This window comes from Entelurus aequoreus, linkage group LG04 (genome assembly GCF_033978785.1).
Source record: "Entelurus aequoreus isolate RoL-2023_Sb linkage group LG04, RoL_Eaeq_v1.1, whole genome shotgun sequence".
NCBI classification, from domain to species: Eukaryota; Metazoa; Chordata; class Actinopteri; order Syngnathiformes; family Syngnathidae; genus Entelurus; species Entelurus aequoreus.
Genome location: NC_084734.1, coordinates 36,560,650 through 36,582,653, shown reverse-complemented (window position 1 = coordinate 36,582,653; position 22,004 = coordinate 36,560,650). Strand labels below are relative to the sequence as shown.

Sequence of the window (22,004 nt, the reverse complement as noted above, 5' to 3'; positions counted from 1 at the left end):
TTAGGAGCTCGGCCGTGAAATCAATTGAGCTCGTAAGTTGAGGTATTAATGTATTCTATATAAAAATATTATAGCATGTATTTGAAGCCGAGCTACTTCTTAACCGCAAGAATTAGCTCTCTGCTTGTAGCTGCATGGAGGAGTTATTTGGCGCTGCAGATCTGGAGGCTTGACTGCGTGTCTGTCTGTCAGTCAACACATACCCACTTTGTTTGAGCTCAATTAGCTCCGTGTGGGAACAGTTGAGCTGTGCTGGTGCGTTTTTGTGTACATATACTATTACATTTATTTGAAGTCCTAAAATGTTGTATAAATGTTCTGCGCCTTCTAAAGCTTCTGGCACAGAACCCAAGCCCCAGAGGCAGCAGCTTAAATTGGAAAAAAGGAAGACCTCCTTATTGCTATGCTAAAGAAGGTAGCTTAGCTATGAGCTACAGTACTATTTACTAGCAGCCATACGATATCAATGAATCTATTCGCTACGTAAATAAAGAGAAAAAGAATATAAGGACAACAGCAACAATGTTATAATTACATAGGACTGTAAAACGTTTTTAAATAAGTGTTTGTATGTGTGCGTTCCCCTTCACTTAAATTCACTTACCACAGGGTTGGGGAACCTAACTCCCACAACAATTGATGGAAGATGATAGTGCTGTGTGATATGGACAAAAATATCTATCCAGATATTGGTAATTTTATATCCTGATAACTATATATATTTCGATGTAGTCTTTTTCCTTCAAGTTACATATCTGTACACACAAAATTAATGCCAATTTATCTTATTTTTTTTCTCCTTTTATATACCGTATGTGAATGACTCTGCCTTGTCGTTGGGTTCTTTCTTGGACCAATATCACCACGTGACACCCTTCGGCTGAGGATTTACATTAATCTTTTTATTTTTCTTGTTGAGCACATAAATGGTTTTCTTTTCTCCGTCTCTGATGTTTTCTATCAGTCTCTCTTTCTGTCTTCTTCCAGTGCTTTTCAGCAGTCTGTGTGTCATGCGTCCACTCACCGTCAGACCCCCCTCATGCTCTCCGACGCTGCTAATAAAGAGACAGGTGATTAGATAACTCGTTCCAGCTGAGATATCCACTCACCTGTCACCCGCTTCACAGCCGGCTCCTGCACATGCCCTGCCCGCAGTCGACGCTTGGACCACGGCCCTTCCACATGCCTCCACCGCCAGTCTCAGGCCGCGCCAACTCCCCCCCCGCAGAGGGCCGCGAGAGGAAGTCGGCCACGGCCATCTGCGTCCCCGGCCTGTGGACCACCTGGAAGTTGTAGGGTTGCATCGCGAGATACCACCGGGTGATCCTCGCGTTGGCATCCTTCATGCGGTGGAGCCATTGGAGCGGTTTGTGGTCCGAGCAGAGGCTGAAGGCGCGCCCCGACAGGTAGTACCGAAGAGCCCCGACCGCCCACCGGATGGCGAGGCACTCCCTCTCTACCGTGCTGTACATCGCCTTCCGGTCCGAGAGTTTTCTGCTGATGTACAGGACGGGGCGGTCTAAGCCCCCCACCCGCTGGGACAGCACCGCCCCCAGGCCCCTGCCCGACGCGTCCGCCTGCAGACAGAAGGGGATGGCAAAGTTAGGCATGCACAGTACCGGCTCCTCGCAGAGGGCTTTCTTCACCTTCTCAAACACCTGCTGGCACTGCTCCGTCCACTGGACCAGATCTGGAGCACCCTTTCGGGTGAGGTCAGTCAGTGGACTGGTCAGGTCCGCAAACCGGGGAATGAACCGGCAGTAGTAGCCCGCCAGCCCCAAAAACTGCCTCACCTCTTTTTTTGTCTTGGGGGGTGGACAGGCTGCGATAGCCCCCGTCTTGTCCATCTGCGGCCGCACCCGCCCTCTCCCCAAGTGGTACCCCAGATACTGTACCTCCCTCCGGCCAACTGCGCACTTCGCCGGGTTGGCGGTGAGCCCCGCCCGCCTCAAGGACTCGAGCACTGCCCCCATCCGCCGCACATGTTCCTCCCAGCTGCCACTCTGGATGATGACATCATCCAAATAGGCTGCCGCGTATGCCGCGTGCGGGCGGAGCACCCGGTCCATGAGACGCTGGAACGTGGCGGGCGCACCGAACAAGCCAAACGGAAGTTTCACGAATTGGTATAAGCCTTCCGGAGTGGAGAAGGCCGTTTTTTCCCGGGCCTCTGGTGATAAGGGAATCTGCCAGTAGCCCTTGGTTAAATCCAGTGTCGTAAAAAAACGAGCAGTGCCTAGCCGATCCAGGAGCTCGTCGACCCGAGGCATTGGGTACGCGTCGAACCGTGATATTTCATTCACCTTGCGGTAATCCACACAGAAGCGCACCGACCCATCCTTCTTCCCTACCAGAACGATGGGGCTGCACCACGCACTGTGGGATTTTTCTATTACACCCAACTCCAGCATGGATTTTAATTCTTCCCGAACCACTTTGCGCTTGTGTTCGGGGAGCCTGTATGGCCGAGATCGCACCGTAACACCCGGGCTGGTCTCAATATGATGTTGAATGAGGCCCGTGTGGCCGGGCCGAGAGGAGAACACATCAGAGAAGCGCCGCTGCAGTTTAGCAACATCCGCTTTCTGCGCTAACGTGAGCTGGTCGTCACAGGGCAGACGAGGGGGCGGGGCCGAGCGCGGGACCTCTAGCCCCAATTCCTCCTCCTCCCCCACTACCGTTACCATGGACACAGGCTCCACCTCCCTCCATGCCTTCAGTAGGTTTAGATGGTAAATTTGTGTGCCTCCGCCCCGGTCCGAGCGCCGAACCTCGTAGTCCACATCACCCACTTGCCGTGTGACCTCAAAAGGACCTTGCCAGCGCGCAAGTAATTTGGAGCTGGAAGTTGGGAGCAATACAAGCACTTTGTCTCCCGGTGAAAATTTTCTTAGCCGAGTCCCCCTGTTATACGTGCGCTGCTGACGTTCCTGGGCACGGAGCAAATTCTCGCGTGACAAGTGCCCCACCGTGTGGAGTTTTGCTCGCATGTCCATGGCGTACTGGATTTCATTTTTGCTGGAGCTTGGACCTGCCTCCCAGCTTTCCTTAATTACGTCCAGCACTCCGTGCGGCCTCCGGCCGTACAATAGCTCGAAAGGCGTAAAGCCGATAGAGGCCTGGGGTACCTCCCGCATCGCAAACATTAGGGGCTCCAGCTATTTATCCCAATTTGGTTTGTCCTTGTGCGTGAACTTACGGATCATGGTTTTCAGCGTCTTGTTTAACCGCTCCACCAGCCCATCTGTTTGTGGGTGGTATACACTGGTGCGGATCGCTTTAATTCCCAGTAACCCATATAGTTCCTTTATTGTGCGCGACATAAAAGACGTGCCCTGGTTAGTCAGAATCTCTTTCGGGATTCCGACTCGGGAGATGACCTGAAACAGCGCTTGCGCCACGCTCTTGGCGGAGATAGAGCGCAGGGGCACTGCTTCGGGATAGCGCGTTGCGTAATCCACCAGGACTAACACAAAGCGGTATCCCCGTGTGCTCGGGTGAAATGGTCCGATGAGGTCCATTCCAATTCTCTCAAATGGGACCTCCATAAGCGGCAATGGGCGCAAGGGCGCCTTCGGCATGGCCGCTGGATTCACCAGCTGGCAGTCCGGGCAGGCCGCGCACCAGCGGCGCACGTCTGCCTGGATGCCCGGCCAATAGAATCGGACCATGACCCGATTGAGTGTTTTATCGTAGCCCATGTGGCCAGCCATGGGATTAAAATGCGCCGCCTGGAAAATAATTTCCCGGCGGTGTTTTGGCACCAACAACTGGGTGGATTCCTCTCCCGTTTGAGTGTCACGGCTCACTCTGTATAACCTATCTCTAATAATTGAAAAGTAGGGGTATACCCGCGCCTTCCCCGGGCGCACCAGCTGACCGTCGATGTAATCCACCTGGTCCCAGGCCGAGCGCAAAGTGTCATCACGGGACTGCTCAAGGGGAAAATCCTCCGTCGGGTGCCAACAGGGGGCCGGGGGGGCTTCCCGCGAAGCCCCCGCCGGCTCCCGCTCGCCAGCGCTGGTTGAACCCGCGTCGCCACTGAGAACGGCGCGGATACCCCCCTGTCCTACTGTCCGTGAACGCATCCCCACACATTGTGTCACAAGCTGGTGAAACCCCGGCCGATTTGTCCCTAAAATTATGGGGTGTGTCAGGTGCACGCTTACGGCAACCTTAACACTATGCTTTTGTCCCTTATACCAAATTTCTACTGGCACAATAGGGTACGCGTGCACATCCCCATGTATACACCTAATTCGCCCATGTGTCGCATGCCTCAACGTCCCTTTTTCGGGGTTTGTTGATTTAGCTTCCATTGTGCTCTACTGTCTCTGCCAAGTTGCTACTACCGGTTCTGGCCGTGAAGTTCTTTCAGGTGACGTAAAATGCACACGCAAAGTCTGCAGCAGTTACACTAGCTGCAGCTCACACTTTAAAATAACGATGTAAACAATAGAGAGTTACGTATATTGTACGATAGACATTTTTACGTCATACTACGATATATGTCAGACCTGGGGAAAATATGGCCCACGAGACGTGTATGTGTCAAGCTTTTGAATCCGGTCCGCCGGACATCTCAACGTAATTTTTTAAAAACCTTTATCATTGAAACTATAGCCGCCAGTTTGACGTGAACGGCAATTTTCAAATCACCGTAAGTCTTGAACTATAGAAAATTATTCTACTGGTTGAAATGTACGCTTCTGCGTGATAAACGGTTTATTACGGTAATTATATATATATATATATATATATATATATATATATATATATATATATATATATATATATGCATATGTATATCTTTTAAATAAATATTTTGTTAAAAAGAAGAAAGAAACTGCATGATATAGATGGCTATCCTATTTACTTAAATGTAGCCAAGTTTTAATTTAAAAAATAAAAATAAAATTATTCTTGACAATAACTTGAATATGTACTGTAAATGAAAAATAATTTTTTGTCAATTTGAAATAAAGGGGAAAAAAAAGTTTATTATATGCTCTTTTTACTGGACATCCAATCTACATAACGAAATGCATGTCATGGTAATTTAGCATGATTTTGTACTAAATTGGATCCCGTATTTTATTTTAAAACATTTTTTAAAGGTTCGGTTTCACTTTAGCTCCATATTTCTGCAGTATGTTACAACCCTTGTCTGTATTGTTCTTGCTGTGGAGCTGAACAGCAGGGCTGAACTTTTTCTGTGTGATTTCCTTCTGTAAATTCTCATTAGAGCTTAGTGAGTACAACAATACAGAGTCTGCAAAATGCCAGCATTGATCAACTCAGTGAAAGCCGCTCATTGGATCAGCTGCAAAGAAACAACAAAAAAAGTGTTGTCTTTGTTGTCACTGATGCAATTTCTCAGTGTTCCGGCGCTCTCAAATATGCTAATTGCGGCATTTAAAAAAACACGCTGTCGACAAATTGCGGCAAAGACGGCGACAATATGCACTTTCACAAAGCTTCTCAATTGCCCCCTGAATTTGAGTCATGGACCATCAGTCATTTTTATGAGGCGTCATCTAGTGCCTTTTTCATCACTGTCATCATCATTGGATGGCCATTAGTCTTTGCCATCAATTTTAACAGTGGAGACTAAAAAGTAATAAATCATTATTATCAGTTTGGAACACTCGTGGTCCAGTCCTGCTGCAAAGCTTTTTAGCGACTCTTACATACATCGGATTAGACACTTAGTGTGATTTGCCTTGCATTCAAGCTTGTATTTTTGGCATGGGACCAAAGATGGCACCGTAAAGAACAGATGCAGTGCTTCCCACAGGACTGCAATCTATTTGTGGTGGTGCATAGGAGAGGGTGGCATCATATAATTTGCATAATTGGCCACGACGCATATGCATGTAATTTGTATAGACAATGTGGGATAGACAAAAAGCGAATACAAAAATGAAAAACGCAACATATGTTGAGAAATACAAATTCACTTTTTGTATCGCTTTTTTATGGCCTGCGGTTTGAGAATAGCAATACGTGCTCATGTAAGTCTAAAAGGTATGGTGAGAATGAACTATCACTAAAATACATGGAGAAGTGGTAGGATTAAATATAGGCATTGCTTCTTCCTACTCCCTTTCAGATATGTAAAATATAACCACATAATGTTTCTAATGTAACTTGTTAAACATGTCTGAAACAAATAAATCATAAATATTTACATAACCATAATAGAAAGTGGCTAGTTAATTTTCTTTTTAAATAGGCCTACAATACAGCAACAAAGTTGCTAAACTGACAACACAGATTTCTCCTGCTACATCTTTTTATGCTCTGGTAGATGAGATGTACTGTATATCAAGGATGTGATGGTTTTTGAAAGAAATCCCAACTGTTTAGTTGACCTGACACAGTTCGGAGTGTATGTGTATGTCCCCCTCAGATTCATAGTGAGACTGAGACTGGAGGGTTGTGACATTCTCGAACCAAATCTATTGACCGGCTCATTAACATGAACAGTGATATCAGGAATGAGTCCTATTTTTCTTTTCTTGAAATTGTTTTCATCGCAGTGTATTTTTACACAGATGCAAATTCAAGCTCAAGTTTGACAAGTTTGGCGGAACTAGCACAGATAATGCTTCTTTCCTTCACTGGCACCACCGGTCGCTTGGCAAAAGGTGCACACATTCACACTCTCATCTTATGAAACGTTTCATACTACAACGTATTACTTCTGTATTATTATTTCTATTAATGTTAATTTCATGTACAGTATACAAATTTTTTTATTTGTATACGTATGTTTATAGTACAGTTTAGGGCTGGACGATTATGGATGAATATTAATCCCGATTATAGTGATTGATATTGTAATCACGATTACATTACACGATTATTCATTACTTTGAAAACATGAGTATTTATTGTACCACCAAAACTCAACCTTAAATATAGTTAAAAAAACAAAAACCCTGAATAAAAAATAGCAGCGAATAAAGTAAAAAAAAAATAATAGCAATAACATATAATTTAAACAACAATAGCAATATAAAAAACAATATCATTTGAGTTTTTTTAATCCAGTTTTTAATTACGTTTTTTTTTACATTTTACACTTTTACAGTTTGTAAATTAAATGCAAAAATCCTTATATTTGTTGGTACAATACATCTTTAGGCAATTGTAACCAGTATTTTAGGTCAATACACAATAATTTTGTAAATGCATCAGTAAGTGTTTTGAGTACAATATGTTTGTGTAAGGTACTTTTTAGAAATCTTTATTTTTAGTAGATTAATTAGATTCATTAGGCCTCCAAAAGAATTATACAATTTTTTAAATTCTTTTAGCCAGACCTGTGTGTTTATTTCCGTACCTGACGGTTTGCAACTTCCAGTGGACACACAGGTCTGGCTATAAGAATAAAATATTGCATTCTTTATTTTGCTAGCGCAGTCAGACCGTATGTGGCGCATCGCGCTATTATTGTGAAGGGGAGAAGTGTGCTGTGCTGTTGTTCTCAGCTTGACGAGTAAAGAGATGACTCACTTGAGGCTGTTAAAAAAAAAAAAAGAGAGTGCCTCTAAAGTTGTGACCACTGTTTGTACATTGATGTCACATCCATGATGTCGTTCACAACAACACAAGCAGATGAGGTGTTGTGGGTGCAGTGTTTCCCACACATTCATTTATTTGTGGTGGCCCGCCACGAAATAATTACGTCCGCCACAAATAAAAAAAAGATAAAAAAATAAATTGTCCTGTCCAGCTTCTCAGGCAAATCATATAGTTGATGTAGATGCCCATATAGGCTGTTCAGATTTACTTTACAAAAGAGAAGTGTAGGATAATTCTCTTGTTGCCTTATTTGTATTTGACCACTACTGTTTTCTGTTTATTTGTTGATTGTGGCAGGACACCTCTGCCTCTGTTTCACTTTATGTTGCTGGTAAATAATATGGTTGTAGTAGTAGGCTAAAGGTAAATTATTTAGTATGCACTAATTAAAGGGGCAGAGCTTTAAGAGACATTTTAGCTTTTATATTTTATAAGATATATTTTTTGTAAGAACCACAATTAATAAATATATTTCAGTGAATAACTTATTGTTCAAGTCTGTATATAAATATGTACATAAGGTGTTGTAATTATATTGCAAAATGGATGGATGGATGGACGTTTAAAACAAAACCGTTATTATTAATTAGTAAGTATGCATTTTTTTAGCCTTTTTAGAGAAAATCATATCATTGTAGTGAATTATGCAAATTACTCGATGATGTTTATTCTCCTCACAATGACAACATTTCACTTACATTTATGTCAATTTCCCTGATATTGTTTATCAGCAGATTCCGTTTTATTGACCAATTATGTGACTCCGTCCGCGGTTATGTGAACGCAGCAATCATATGCCTTGTTGAGTTTAGTGATTATTGATTAGGGATAGTCAAATAAGAAGTTGCAACCATGTTGAGATCCCAAACTTCTAGTAGACGTGCTCTTTTTTCACTCATTCGCTCCTCATCTGTTTTACTATCACAAGTTCCGGAATTTTCATGCACATTGCACGGCTATCTTTTTTTTTTTTTCAAGCACGGTGGAAGAGGGGTTAGTGCGTCTGCCTCACAATACGAAGGTCCTGAGCAGTCCTGGGTTCAATCCCGGGCTCTGGATCTTTCTGTGTGGAGTTTGCATGTTCTCCCCGTGACTGCGTGGGTTCCCTCCGGGTACTTCGGCTTCCTTCCACCTCCAAAAAAACATGCACCTGGGAATATGTTGATTGGGAACACTAAATTGGCCCTGGTGTGTGAGTGTGAATGTTGTCTGTCTATCTGTGTTGGCCCTGTGATGAGGTGGCGACTTGTCCAGGGTGTACCCCACCTTCCGCCCGATTGTAGCTGAGATAGGCTCCAGCGCCCCCCGCGACCCTGAAGGGATTAAGCGGTAGAAAATGGATGGATGGATATTTTCATAGTGTGAGGCCATAATCAAAATTAAAATTACAAATTTGATTAATCAATAATTAGTTGTTTTAATAAAAATGTTTGAATACAATACATTGTGATTAAGGCATGGAGTGGAAAATAATTTGCTGATAGCTAGGTTGCCCCAATTCAAAATTTCCATCTGTGCTCCTCTTTCGTATTATTTTTTTCTTTTATCTTTGTGTTTAGAGCGTGAATGTTTAGTTCGGATCATGCCTATTGTGAGGAGATGGAGAAACAGGCAGGAGAGGTGTTAAGGAAATGGCGAGCGGGAAAAAGATTTAGTGTGAACTATGTAGACGGCTCTAAAAAAGTGATGGATAAAACTTGAACTGTTTGCAAATACGGCAACACGTAGCGGTAACTGGCCCCCACTGGGCGCATTTCCGAGTGTGAACAGCTCTGCATTGCTTGGAAAGACTCGGGAGGAAGGCTTTACAGTACCCTTGCTGTCTTCGGGACCATGGACTAGGGCTGAACCATTTTGGAAAATAATCCGTTTTTCCTCAATTTGTGTTTGCGATTTAATGTGATTCATTTTTCAATTTTGCTTTTATGTGTTTCAGTGGTAATTGTGAATTTTAAAACCATCTCTATTAGTTTATTTAACATATTTCAATAATCCATGTTTGGACGTTTGTCCATCATGATGCATCTGAGCATCTATCCTTTTCCCCACTCCTAGTATGAGATGTGTTAGGAAGTTACAAAGCCATGATTTGCAATGCACAATTCATTCAAACCGAAGTAATCATGACAAGTGTGAACTCACCATAAGACCACCTAAGGCTGACCTCACCTCATCTCATCTCATCTCATCTCACCTCAACTGACCACAGAAAATAAATTCAGTGTGAGTTCCTCGCGTCATGGCTTTTCCCCCCCTGTGCTACACGATCAGCTCTCCCTGGCAAGGCTGCTGACATTTTCATTAGGCGAATCCACCGGGGGAGAGAAGCGTTTTCTGATGTCCTCCTACGAGAGCTTTAACTGTGTGGCGGTTCTCTCTGCCCTCCAGGAACCGCAGTCTGGCTAATGTGTTGCTTTGTACTCCCACGCATAGATGGAGATAGACACGCTGTGTGTCTGTCTGTGTGTGTGTGTGTGTCGCTCTTTCACACAATGCGAGTGGACTGGCTCGCAGTTGTTGAATCAAATCACATTCAAGGTACTGATATGAAACAAAAGCTGTCTGTAGAAGTGAGGATATTTTAACTCGAGGGCTGATGATTTTCACACCTTGTTGTATACCTGACAGGTAACCAAATATGACATGGGTTCTTTTTAACACATCTAGTAGGTTAGTGTGTTTATAAATGTCCCTTTCAGTATAAAAATTACCTCCCTGCTTGGCACTCAGCATCAAGGGTTGGAATTGGGGGTTAAATCACCAAAAAGGATTCCCGGGCGCGGCCACCGCTGCTGCCCACTGCTCCTCCCACCTCCCAGGGGGTGAACAGGGGGATGGGTCAAATGCAGAGGACAAATTTCACCACACCTCGTGTGTGTGTGTGACAATCATTGGTACTTTAACTTTAAAAAAGAAGACTTAATGTTGCTTAAACTCTTGAACAAAGTGTTTTTAGTCAGCCCATTTTGTGTCTTTAGCTTTAAAGCCAATGAGCTCACATAGCCATGCTAGTGTTGCTAACGTTTGTGTTGATTGCATCTATTACGCTGAACAAGTGTGTGGAGTTTGCATGTTCTCCCCGTGACTGTGTGGGTTCCCTCCGGGTACTCCGGCTTCCTCCCACCTCCAAAGACATGCACCTGGGGATAGGCTGATTGGCAACACTAAATTGGCCCTAGTGTGTGAATGTGAGTGTGAATGTTGTCTGTCTATCTGTGTTGGCCCTGTGATGAGGTGGCGACTTGTCCAGGGTGTACCCCACCTTCCACCCGAATGTAGCTGAGATAGACTCCAGCACCCCCCGCGACCCCGAAAGGGACAAGCAGTAGAAAATTGATGGATGGAAGTGCAAATCAAAAAGTGGATTAAGTACACCATAGTGTTTCTTGGAGACAAACTGTGCATAGAATGCTTGGATAGCATATTATGGAAGAAAAACAAAATGATCAAACCTACAGCTGCCACGTGTGTTGACAGAGCTCATGGATTTATTTTAATATGTGTCGTGAAGCCCAAGGAAGGAGGTTTTTCCCGTCATGAAAATCCGCAACACCCTTTTAGCGCCTGTTCTCTCAAAACTGGAGGAAAGTGATAGATTTGTCTCACATTTGGTGCTCATAAACAGGCTGTAGGGAAACACTTACAGTTAAGAGCTCATTAAAATGTCACTTTTGCATGAAAGAGGACCAAAAAATTAGCTTGTGGTTTTCAGCACCACAGACAGCGCTATTAAGCTTTTTCCATTGGAACAATTGACCCTAGTGTGTGAATATGAGTGTGAATGGTGAGCTATCTGTGTTGGCTCTGCAATGAGTTGGCGACTAGCAGTCCGCCCGAGTGCAGCTAGTACAGGCTTCTGTCCCCCGCAACCCTGAGAGGGACAAGCGGTAGAAAATTGATTTGATGGCGATCTGTTACTACTAGGTACAATCATTGTAGCGCCTGCTTAAAAGGGGCGATCCGCAGTGTTTTTAGCGTGTTTTTAGTTTGGGTTTCTTTAAATTTGAATGATTGTCAATGATGCATATTTTTTCTTTAAAAGGCTAAAAAAGTATACATATATTCTTTCTTTCTTTCTTTTAGTTTATTTCGAACATGAACACATTTACATCATAATACATCACACAATTTCATATCATTTCATTTACATCATGCCCGAAAAGGAGTAGGAAGAAGCAAAGCTTATTTAATCCTACCCCTTTCCCACTTCAAAGCATTTACAATTATATAAAATCATTTAAACAATTCTGTGTTATTAGTAATAACATAAGTTTTTTCCTATATTGTTTTGCTCTATTTTCAATTGTTGCTGCTTACTGTACAACATAACACGGGCGACACTATATTCCGCCCTCCTGAATGTTGGAATTTAGTTTACCAAATATGTACACAGTCTTTTGATTTGGAGATGGAAAAAACATCTTGATTTGGTTTATTGATATTCTCCACAATTAAGTTAATGTAAAACTAAGCACAAAAAGGAAAGTACATCAGTATGCACGTACAATAAACATCAAGGTAAATTAATAATACAGTTTGGAATAAACTGGAAAAAATGCAATACAATTTTACAGAATGAAGGTTGGCTCTAATGCCGCTAGCTTAATGTTAACGTGCGATGGACCAGCTCATTGACAGGATAATGAAAATTAGCAGGGCAAATTGCAGGACACATTTAGACAAACAAGCATTCACACTCACATTTATACCAATTAACAATTTAGAGTCTCCTATTTAACCCAACATGCATAATTGTAAAAATGTGGAAGAAAGCCGGAGTACCCGGAGAGAACTCCTACACGCACGGGGAGATCATGCACACACCTACATGTCTAAATGGAGGTTCAGAGACACACACAATGTAAAGTTAGACGGTAGCAATGTAAAAATTATAGTAGTGTTCCCACACTTGAACAAAAACTGCATTACATTACTTGAAATACCTTTTTATTGAACTTTTTTTCTCTCCTTACTTTTGCTGAGTGCCAACTGAGTTCCAGGGTTGATCATTTGCACGACCAGCTGAAACGATTAGGCTGACAGGTGATTCAGATGCATGGTGTTCAAAATAAGGTATAGGGTGAAATTTTTATGATTGTTGAGATGTTTTTCAAACCAATTATGTGTTTGTTTGTTTTTTATTAATGTTTTTTTTTGGTTTACAGTACTGTACAGTATATCTATGCTCGCATGAAACAATTTTGTCAATTAGGCAAGCTGAACGCATTCTGTACTGTACAGCAGTGGTCCCCAACCTTTTTGTAACTGGGGACCTGTCAACGCTTGAACCCCCCCCCCCCCCCCATGGGGGGGGTTATTGTTTTTATTTTAATTTTTAATTTTTTAATTTTTTAATTTTTTAATTTTTTAAATTTAATTTAATTTTTTTTAATTTTGATTTTTTTTGTCAAAAAAAAATCCCTGCAGACTGTATTGATCTATATTGATATATAATGTAGGAACCAGAAATATTAATAACAGAAAGAAACAACCCTTTTGTGTGAATGAGTGTGAATGAGTGTAAATGAGGGAGGGAGGTTTTTTGGGTTGGTGCACTAATTGTAAGTGTATCTTGTGTTTTTTATGTTGATTTAATAAAAAAATAAATAAATTATTTTATTTTTTTATTTATTTCTTGTGCGGCCCGGTACCAATCGATCCACGGACCGGTACCGGGCCGCAGCCCGATGGTTGGGGACCACTGCTGTACAGGACACATGACATGAAAAAGATTGATGGACAATGGTCGAAGGTCCCTTGGCGAATCAGGACACAGAACACTATGCGCATTCATACGCTGTGGAAAAAAAAACACTGTAAAAAATTTACACACAAAAAAAATCAGTGTAACAGCAGGGCCGCGTAAAGTGAACCGTGTTGTAGCAAGGGAACACTGTATATCCATTCAGTTCATTTCAATTTCAGTTTATTTCGAACATGCATACAATACACTGTAATGCGTCACACATTTCCAGTTATTTCATTACAGCACGTCCGAAAAGGAGTAGGAAGAAGCAGAGCTTCATGCAATATGTTAAATCTGTTTTCACATTTTAAAAATAAAACCTCATTTTTAAGGTGTGGCCGCTTTTATATTGCCTTGACGGTGCGCCAGGCTCAATTACATGCCGGTGAAACGCTGTAGGTACATGCCTAGAAAATACAAATAATATAATGCTTTAGCTGTGGACTTCACTGTCTCCACCTTAGTGCCCTCAGTCTCCTCTTGGATAAAATGAGTTTGTTTGCTGTTGCCAGCTGTGTATTGATTCGATTTGATTGTTATCCAACAGATTGACAATGAAGAGTACGGTGAAGCCTTGTCTCTTGCCCAAGCGTACAATCTGGACTCAGATCTGGTCTACCAGAGACAATGGAGGAAGAGTACTGTCAGCATCGCCTCCATACAAGACTACCTGGTAGGACACTGAAGTTAAAAACATCCATGTGTTATAAGAAATAGTCAAAGTAGGCTAGTAGGGGCGGTAGTTTCAAAAAAAACTATTTCATGCATCTTTTTTAACTCATTTTTAGTTTATCTCTACCTTCATTTGCCTTGAGCTCATTCTCTTTCGGCTTCCTTTACAACCCAGAGCAAGATCCGCAAGCGCTCGTGGGTGCTGCACGAGTGCGTGGAGCGCGTCCCGGAGAACGTGGACGCGGCCAAAGAGCTTCTGCAGTATGGCCTGAAGGGGACTGACCTGGAGGCCCTCATCGCCATAGGAAACCGGGAAGACGGGGGCAGGTAGTCACTCCTCGATTATGTCTTTTGAATTTAATAAAGCATCTCCCAAGGTGCTTATGAAATTTTTTTTTTAAGGTTTATCATGCCCGGTGATGTTGACCTGGATGACCTTCCCTATGAGGACCTGTCAGACGAGGATGAAGTGGATATGAAGAAGGAGAAAGAGAACAAGAGGAGACGAGAACTTTTGGCCAAGGTTGACTTTGGCAGGTACGTCTTGTGTTACAAACTTAAAATTAAGCAAAATTGACTAATCAGTGACTTTTTAACAGAAGTATATGTCATGGAAACATGTCTGTGAGCAACAAACGTGAGAAAAATTGCCCATCTCTCTCAAAAAGTCAATTTTGTATTTGCTGCTTTTCATGACATCATCCTTCCTCATGGATGTGATTTTGCCTCTGACACTGCCCCTTGTCAGATGTGCCTGCCCTTGTGTATAAGCCCACTACTTTATATAAACTTAAAGGGGTCCAATGATGATTTTAATCCAGATTCAAACTAGGGCTGTCAAGTGACTAATTTTTTGAATCAGATTAATCACACTCTAAACCTGTTATTAATCATGATTAATCACAGGTTATTATTTGCTTGCATAAATACAATTTGCTGAAGAAAATACCACAATATTTGTGTAAAAATGCAATTTGTTTTTTAATTATATTACTGACCTGCAAGTCATTGATTTGCTAAACTTTGGTAAAAAATAACTAAAGATTAAGTGCAAAATTTGAAAGTCTTTGCAGTTTGCCATAATTTTGCAAACAAGGTAGTTACTAATTGATAATGTAGTAAACACACTCTTAAACAACTTACCATAGTGCACCATTTACTCTTATTTAGTTTAAACATTGAACTTGCAAACAAACACACAAGTTTTGTTTATTTTTTTCAGAAAACAATGCTGATCTCTTTTTTGGTACAATGCGACCCCAGGTCGTTGTGATTACTTTTAGATGCCCAACGTTCTCCAGCAAGCAAAATAAATTCACATTCAGGCTGTAGTTGCAAGTTGATGCTCTAGTTTGTGTAGTGCAGTTTGTTTATCCTTGCTGTAATTGTCACTCTCCAAGTTATTGTACGACACATCATTTGTGGTGATATGAATGACATCTTCTTGCAGGACTTGGTCTTCACATATGTTGGATATTAGATGTTGGCTGTCTTTTTAGCAAAGGCATATGTTTAACTTAACTGTGCTACCTTTGTTGACAACTTTGAATCAGTAAACTTTCCTAGCGTATCGTTCTCCTCTGCTTGTTGTGGATGTAGCTAGCATTCATGCTAGTATGTAGCTATCGATGCAGCAGCACCAGCTGACCGGTAGCAGCCGTCACTGCTCGCTAAGGACGGTGACTGCTGCTTGCTTTCACCTCAGAGTCTCCAAGACACAAAAAAGTCTCCAAGCCAGAAAAAAGTCTCCCAATATCACAGAGAAAAGTCACTAGATTTGTCGCTAGTAGCTGTTTACAAAAAAAGTTGCCTAGAGTATTGACTACTCTGTCGGCGCCATCCTTTAAGATGGTATTTTAAACTTTATGTGTGCAGATGATAAAAAAACGTTTGTCGCTGCAATACTAATAATTTACCTTAGTTTTATCCAAAGTTCTCTTTTGAAGCGAAATTGGCCACTTCTCATCGTGATCACAGACTCTAACAAATGCATGCGCCTTCCAGGTTAAGCCTTAACCGGGAAGTGATTAAACATCATTCATATTTAATATGAATGATGGCATTCTTGGCAGTCTCTCGATGAGCTTCAAGCACACATGTAAAGTGAAAACCATTTCAGGTGACTACCTCTTGAAGCTCATTGACAGAATGCCAAGAGTGTCATGAAAATGAAGAAACACATTGAATGAGAAGGTGTGTCCAAACTTTTGGCCTGTACTGTATAAGGTCGTCTTTGGCCACATTGTGCGTATAATATTGCGCTTTCACCACATTGCAGATTTTTTTTCCCGCAGTTGTACAACATTTTTTGGTCTAAATTAAGCATTTTTAACCATCATAATGGCTCAATGAAGTGAAAATATCAATACTACCATTAGATGAGACCAAACCAATTTGATCACTTTGTTCACTATTGTGGCCACTGATTGGCCCAGCCTCATGCAGCATTACTATATTGGAGTGGAAAGGTGACTACAATGAGTTATTATTGTCTAGAAGGCTTTCATAATGTTTAAAAATGTTTTTAGAATGTCTAGGACTGGCATTGATAATGTTGACAAATGTTTCTGGAAGGTAGTAAAAAGTTTTTCCATATTCTAGCTATGAAAATATTTGATTTATAATTATGATTCCTACTTTGTGGAAATTAATTTATCACAGTCATGTCCGGAACCAAATAACAGAGATATGTATTTTTTTAATTGTATGTATTTTTTAATTGCACCGATTATAATTATAAGTTTAGTATGTGTATAATTTTGCAGGCCACGTGACCTGAAGTGCCTAGTAGGATTCAACTAATCAAAAAATATAAACCGCATGAATAAAATAAAAAATAAATCATCGATTTTAACAAATAAAGTGGAACATATGACAGATGAAACACAATAGGACACATCATCATCCAGGGATAATTCCCTGTTGTTATCCAAGATTGTTCCGGACTGGATGTCTATTTTATTTTATTTTATTTTATTTTTTAGCCTTGACATTTTCTATTCAACGCTCTCCTATCAAAAATAGTCTCTAACAATTAGCTTTTAACTGTTAATTAACATAAAATATGGATATTAGATGCCTAGTGGGGTAGCGGAGTAGGAGGTATCTCCAATCAACAGGAGAAGTAAGGCACCGCCTTCCCTTCACGGGCCTGTCGGACACCCTTGGGCAAGGTGTAGTACCCATTTAGCCTCCCGATCAGGGTTACGTGAAGTCATGACAGGCAGGTAGTGGATTAAAATGCCAAGCAGCCAGATAGTATTTGGAATTAGTCCACTTTTCAGTGTGCCATGCAGAAGATACTCCGGTATGGTACATTGGCTGGGACAACATGCTTAGTATAGGCACTGCCCTTATAGAAAGAAACTACAAACTCTTGCAAATAAAATCATGATATCAAAGTCTTCAAAATTGTCAAGCGACAGCGTTAAGGGGGTCTTAGAGATTCCTCGCTCTGTCGGGTGACACCACACCGCCATCCTGCTATGTTTGCGTAAGTCTATGTAAGCAACTCATCGAAATTGCGACATGGAATGTTAGAACTATGTACCATAAAGGGAAACTAGATAATGTCAAACAAGAAATGAGCAGAATAAAAAGAAATACTTTTGGACCGTCAGAAATACAATTAAAAGGCGTCGGTGAAATAACATCAGATAACCACATAATTTTATACTCTGGAGGAGAGAAACACAAAAGAGGAGTTGGAGTCATTTTAGATCCTGAATGTTCGAAGGCATTGAAAGGCTTTTGGGCGGTTACAGACAGAGTACTTGTTGTTAAACTTAGAGGGACACCCTTTGACACTGGTCGCATACAAGCTTATGAACCAATAGCAGACAAAGAAGTGGCAGAGATGGACAAATTCTATGAATACCTTAAAGAGGGCAAAAAGACAACTTGAATGACAAGACATCAAGATTATAATAGGAGACTTCATTGCAAAAGTTATCAAAAAATATTGTTGTCTCTTTTGGAATTGGAGAGCTCAATAAACACGGTGAAACACAGGTAGAGCAGTGTCAAGAGAACAAGTTCATCATCACCAACACTTTCAGGTTTTGGTTTCAGAAGCATCCAATGATATGTAGGACATGATAAAGCCCTAGTGATAGGGTTAGAAAACAAATAGATTTCCTATTAATTGAAGAATGATTCAAAATCTCAATCCTAGACTCAAAGTCCATGCCAGGTAATCACATCCCAGTTAGAGCAGTTATGAAAGTGAGACTCAAATATATAAAATAACTAAAAAACTGCAGTGCCCTTTTTTCAAACAAGACCAAGATTTTCTAAATAATTTTGCTATATCAGTGTCAAACAAATTTGAAATGTTACGCACATTTACAAATGCCAGAAGACAGATGGAATAAGATGCAGGAGTATATAATCTAAACCATGGAGAAACGTGTTGCTTTCACTGCCCGCAAACCACACAAATAAATGGATGACTCAAGAAATTCTTGATTTAATGGACACATGGAGAGTATTAAAACAAAACAAAAGTGAGTACAACAAACTGGATACGATTATAAAGAATAAATGCAACAAGGCTAAAGCAGTATGGATGAACTTACAATGTGAAAAAATAGAACAACACAAGGACACTGATCGCAAGTACATGCACGAAAATATGGTAAACCGGGGCCCTCAAAGTCAGGATGCAACAAATCAAAGTAAGGCAACTTACTAACAGATAAAAAAGACATTCTGTCAAGACGGTCAGAATACATTGAAGATTTATTCCATGACGACCAAGCCCACCTCCACCTATAAACAAGAACATGATGGAAGGCCCACTCAGATGAAGTGAAAAAAGCCATATCCAAAATGAAACTTTGAAAAGCGGTTGGATCGGATAAGATACCAGTTGAAATCATAGACACACTCAAAGAAATTGGAACATCAGAACTGACAAAATTGTTTAATATCATTTAAGACAGGCAAATTCCATCAGATATTAAAATATCAATTTTTATTACACTGCCAATGCAGCCAGGAGCCACAAACTGTGAACAACATAGGATGATAAGCCTTATAAGTCACATCAACAAAATTATTTTTAAAGTACTGATGGCAAGAGCAAGCAATAAAATACGTCCAGAGCTTTCAACCACGTAATTCGGATATCTCCCTGACAAGTGCACCAGAAATGCTATATTCACTCTAGGTATGTTTATGGAAAGATCAATAGAAATGCAGTACATACTTGTGTTTTAAAGACTATTCCATAGCATTTGATAAAGTGAAAAATACTTTTTTTTTTCCAAATCTTGAGCTGGATATTGATAGGAAAGACCTGAAGGTTTTATGAAATCTGTACTGGGAACAAGAAGCAGCAATCACAATGGATGGTGAATGCAGTCAATTCAAAACCATTCAAATAGGTGTTTGACAAGGTTGTGTACTATCTCCTGATCTGTTTAACAGATCTTACGCCACATTAATCATCAAGCTGGAATAAACGTTGGAGGAATTAATGTAAACAACCTCAGATATGCAGACGACACCGTGCTAGTGGCAGACTATGGGCAAAAAAAAAGTTACAGAACATCCAGAACACAGCAGTAGCCCACTGTGAAGCAAATGGACTGGCTCTAAACATCAACACAACTTGATGTATGACTGTTTCTGAGACACCACATGCACCTGCATGTAGCATCACGTGACAACAAGAAAATAAAACAACTGTATGAATTGAAATACCTTGGCATTACAATAACATCACATGGTAGATTCGAAAAAGAGATAAACAAATGCATTGCCATGTCAAGAGAAAGTTTCCACAAACTGAGTGCTACATTTAGAAATAGAAACATCTTACTTGATGCAAAGCTCAGAGTCTTCAAAATGTATGTATGGTCTGTACTACTATATGGCTGTGAATGCCAGACTATAAATAATCAACATATGAGAAAATTATAGGCAACTGAATTGCTCTTCAGAAAAATGTGCCGCATATCTTGGACTGAAAGGAAAAGTAACAAAGCGGTAAACACAAGATCATCTCATATTGCAACAATTCGAAAGAGGAAGCTGAAGTTTCTTGGATATTGATAGTGGGTAATGCTAGGACACTTGACACAATGAGGAACCAGACTCTAAAATGACATCACACAGATATTAAACAAAGATACATTGCAAGTATGACATGGAAAGACAGACATGAGAACAGGTGGTTGTCAGACTTGACTGATGTGTACCTATCTTGGAACCTTTGACCATATTAGTGTGGCAGAGTATTTATGGTACAGTCGTCTTGGCTCTGAGTGGTGTATGTTACTTGGCTATGTGTTTGCCTTATGTGTAGCTTCAGCTATTTGCACTATTCTTGGTAAACATACTTAGATAGAAATTCATCCTATCAGACATATCGGAAAAGACAGCTTAGAAAAACTGATGTTAAAAGGAAAACTACAGGGTAAGAAAACTCCAGGTCGACAACAAACGACATATGTCAGTAGCCTAAGAAATTGTATCGGCAATATCATTAAAATATAACTCATACATAGGGCGGACAACAGAGAAGATTGGATAGCCCTGATTATCGATGTCTGAAAACAGGCCTGATACTCCATGATGAGGAGTTGGACATCCCTTTTCATGCATTCAGAGTCGAAGATCTGTTTGTGCATCTGTGGGCAGCGTGATGTATAAACAAACAAAAACACTTGATTACAATGTGGAATTAATTTTTCCCTAAAGTGAACTTTTGTTTAACTGTTTTTTTTCAAATAATGTCTCTTTATGTCCCAAACTGCAGAGAGTACCAGGCTTTTATTAAGGGTAAGGCTATTTGTACATATGTAATAATGTTATTACTCGGGCTGTCAAATGTTATACATTGACTCATGCAATTAATCACAAAAAATTGTAGCATTAATTACGTGTAAACAGATTAATGATGCAATTTGTTTTGTCCGAACATGCCTGCTCATCTTAAATGCGAATGGTTTCTGAAAGGCAGCGTGGGTTGTTTTACGGCCAATTTCACTTTAAAATACACCACAGTAGAACTTTAGATACAACTGTTACCACATTTTGAGCAAGTAAATTACGTGCATTCAAGTAAAACATTTAAAAAAAGATTTGTTTATGACAGGGTTGTCAAAAAAGGGGTGCCATATTGCACAGAACGTCAAAATTCAAAGCATGCTTGAGATCGAGGGCCGAACAGGATTTATTGAAAACCGCTCCACGCTTCCACCCGCTCACTTAAAGGTGTACTTGCGTTGTTTAGCATGCATCGGCTATAAAAAAACAAACAAACAAATATTCAGGTTGTTTCCTGTACTCTGTGTAAGAGTGCAGCTTTTAAAGATACAGAAGTGTTATGTGCCAGTCATCCTGTGGTTGCCATGCACAGAAATGTGTATGACAACAGGCGAATGTGTTTTTATTTGAACTGACATATTTTAAAAAATGCCGCTTTTGTCGATGGATTCTTTATTGACACTGGTGTGGAGGATATATGTATTTGTTTGTTCGTTCCTGCTTAAAGGCCTACTGAAATGATTTTTTTTTATTTAGACGGGGATAGCAGATCCATTCTATGTGTCATACTTGATCATTTCGCGATATTGCCATATTTTTGCTGAAAGGGTGTGAGTGTAACTGTTGCTACTAATAATTATTATAATTTGTTTTATTTCTCTAAAAACAGAATAATAAGAACATCGACGATAAAGTTTGAAACTTTTGGTCGCTGATTAAAAAAGCCTTGCCTGTACCGGAAGTAGCGTGACGTCACAGGTTGAAAGGCTCCTCACATTTCCCCATTGTTTACACCAGCAGCGAGAGCGATTCGGACCGAGAAAGCGACGATTACCCCATTAATTTGAGCCAGGATGAAAGATTCGTGGATGAGGAAAGTGAGAGTGAAGGACTAGAGTGCAGTGCAGGACGCATCTTTTTTCGCTCTGACCGTAACTTAGGTACAAGCTGGCTCATTGGATTCCACACCCTCTCCTTTTTCTATTGTGGATCACGGATTTGT

At 40.9% G+C, this 22,004-nt stretch overlaps 1 protein-coding gene across 2 annotated transcripts in view; it reads left to right on the top strand.

The window, feature by feature from the left end:
- Positions 1-22,004, top strand: part of nbas (NBAS subunit of NRZ tethering complex) — a 377,112-nt gene that overhangs the window by 63,317 nt on the left and 291,791 nt on the right. For both annotated transcript variants that reach the window (XM_062044717.1, XM_062044716.1), the window contains exons 16-18: positions 13,884-14,009; positions 14,184-14,335; positions 14,411-14,545. In XM_062044717.1, coding sequence (XP_061900701.1) covers positions 13,884-14,009; positions 14,184-14,335; positions 14,411-14,545 — 413 coding nt within the window. The remainder of the gene's footprint in view (positions 1-13,883; positions 14,010-14,183; positions 14,336-14,410; positions 14,546-22,004) is intronic.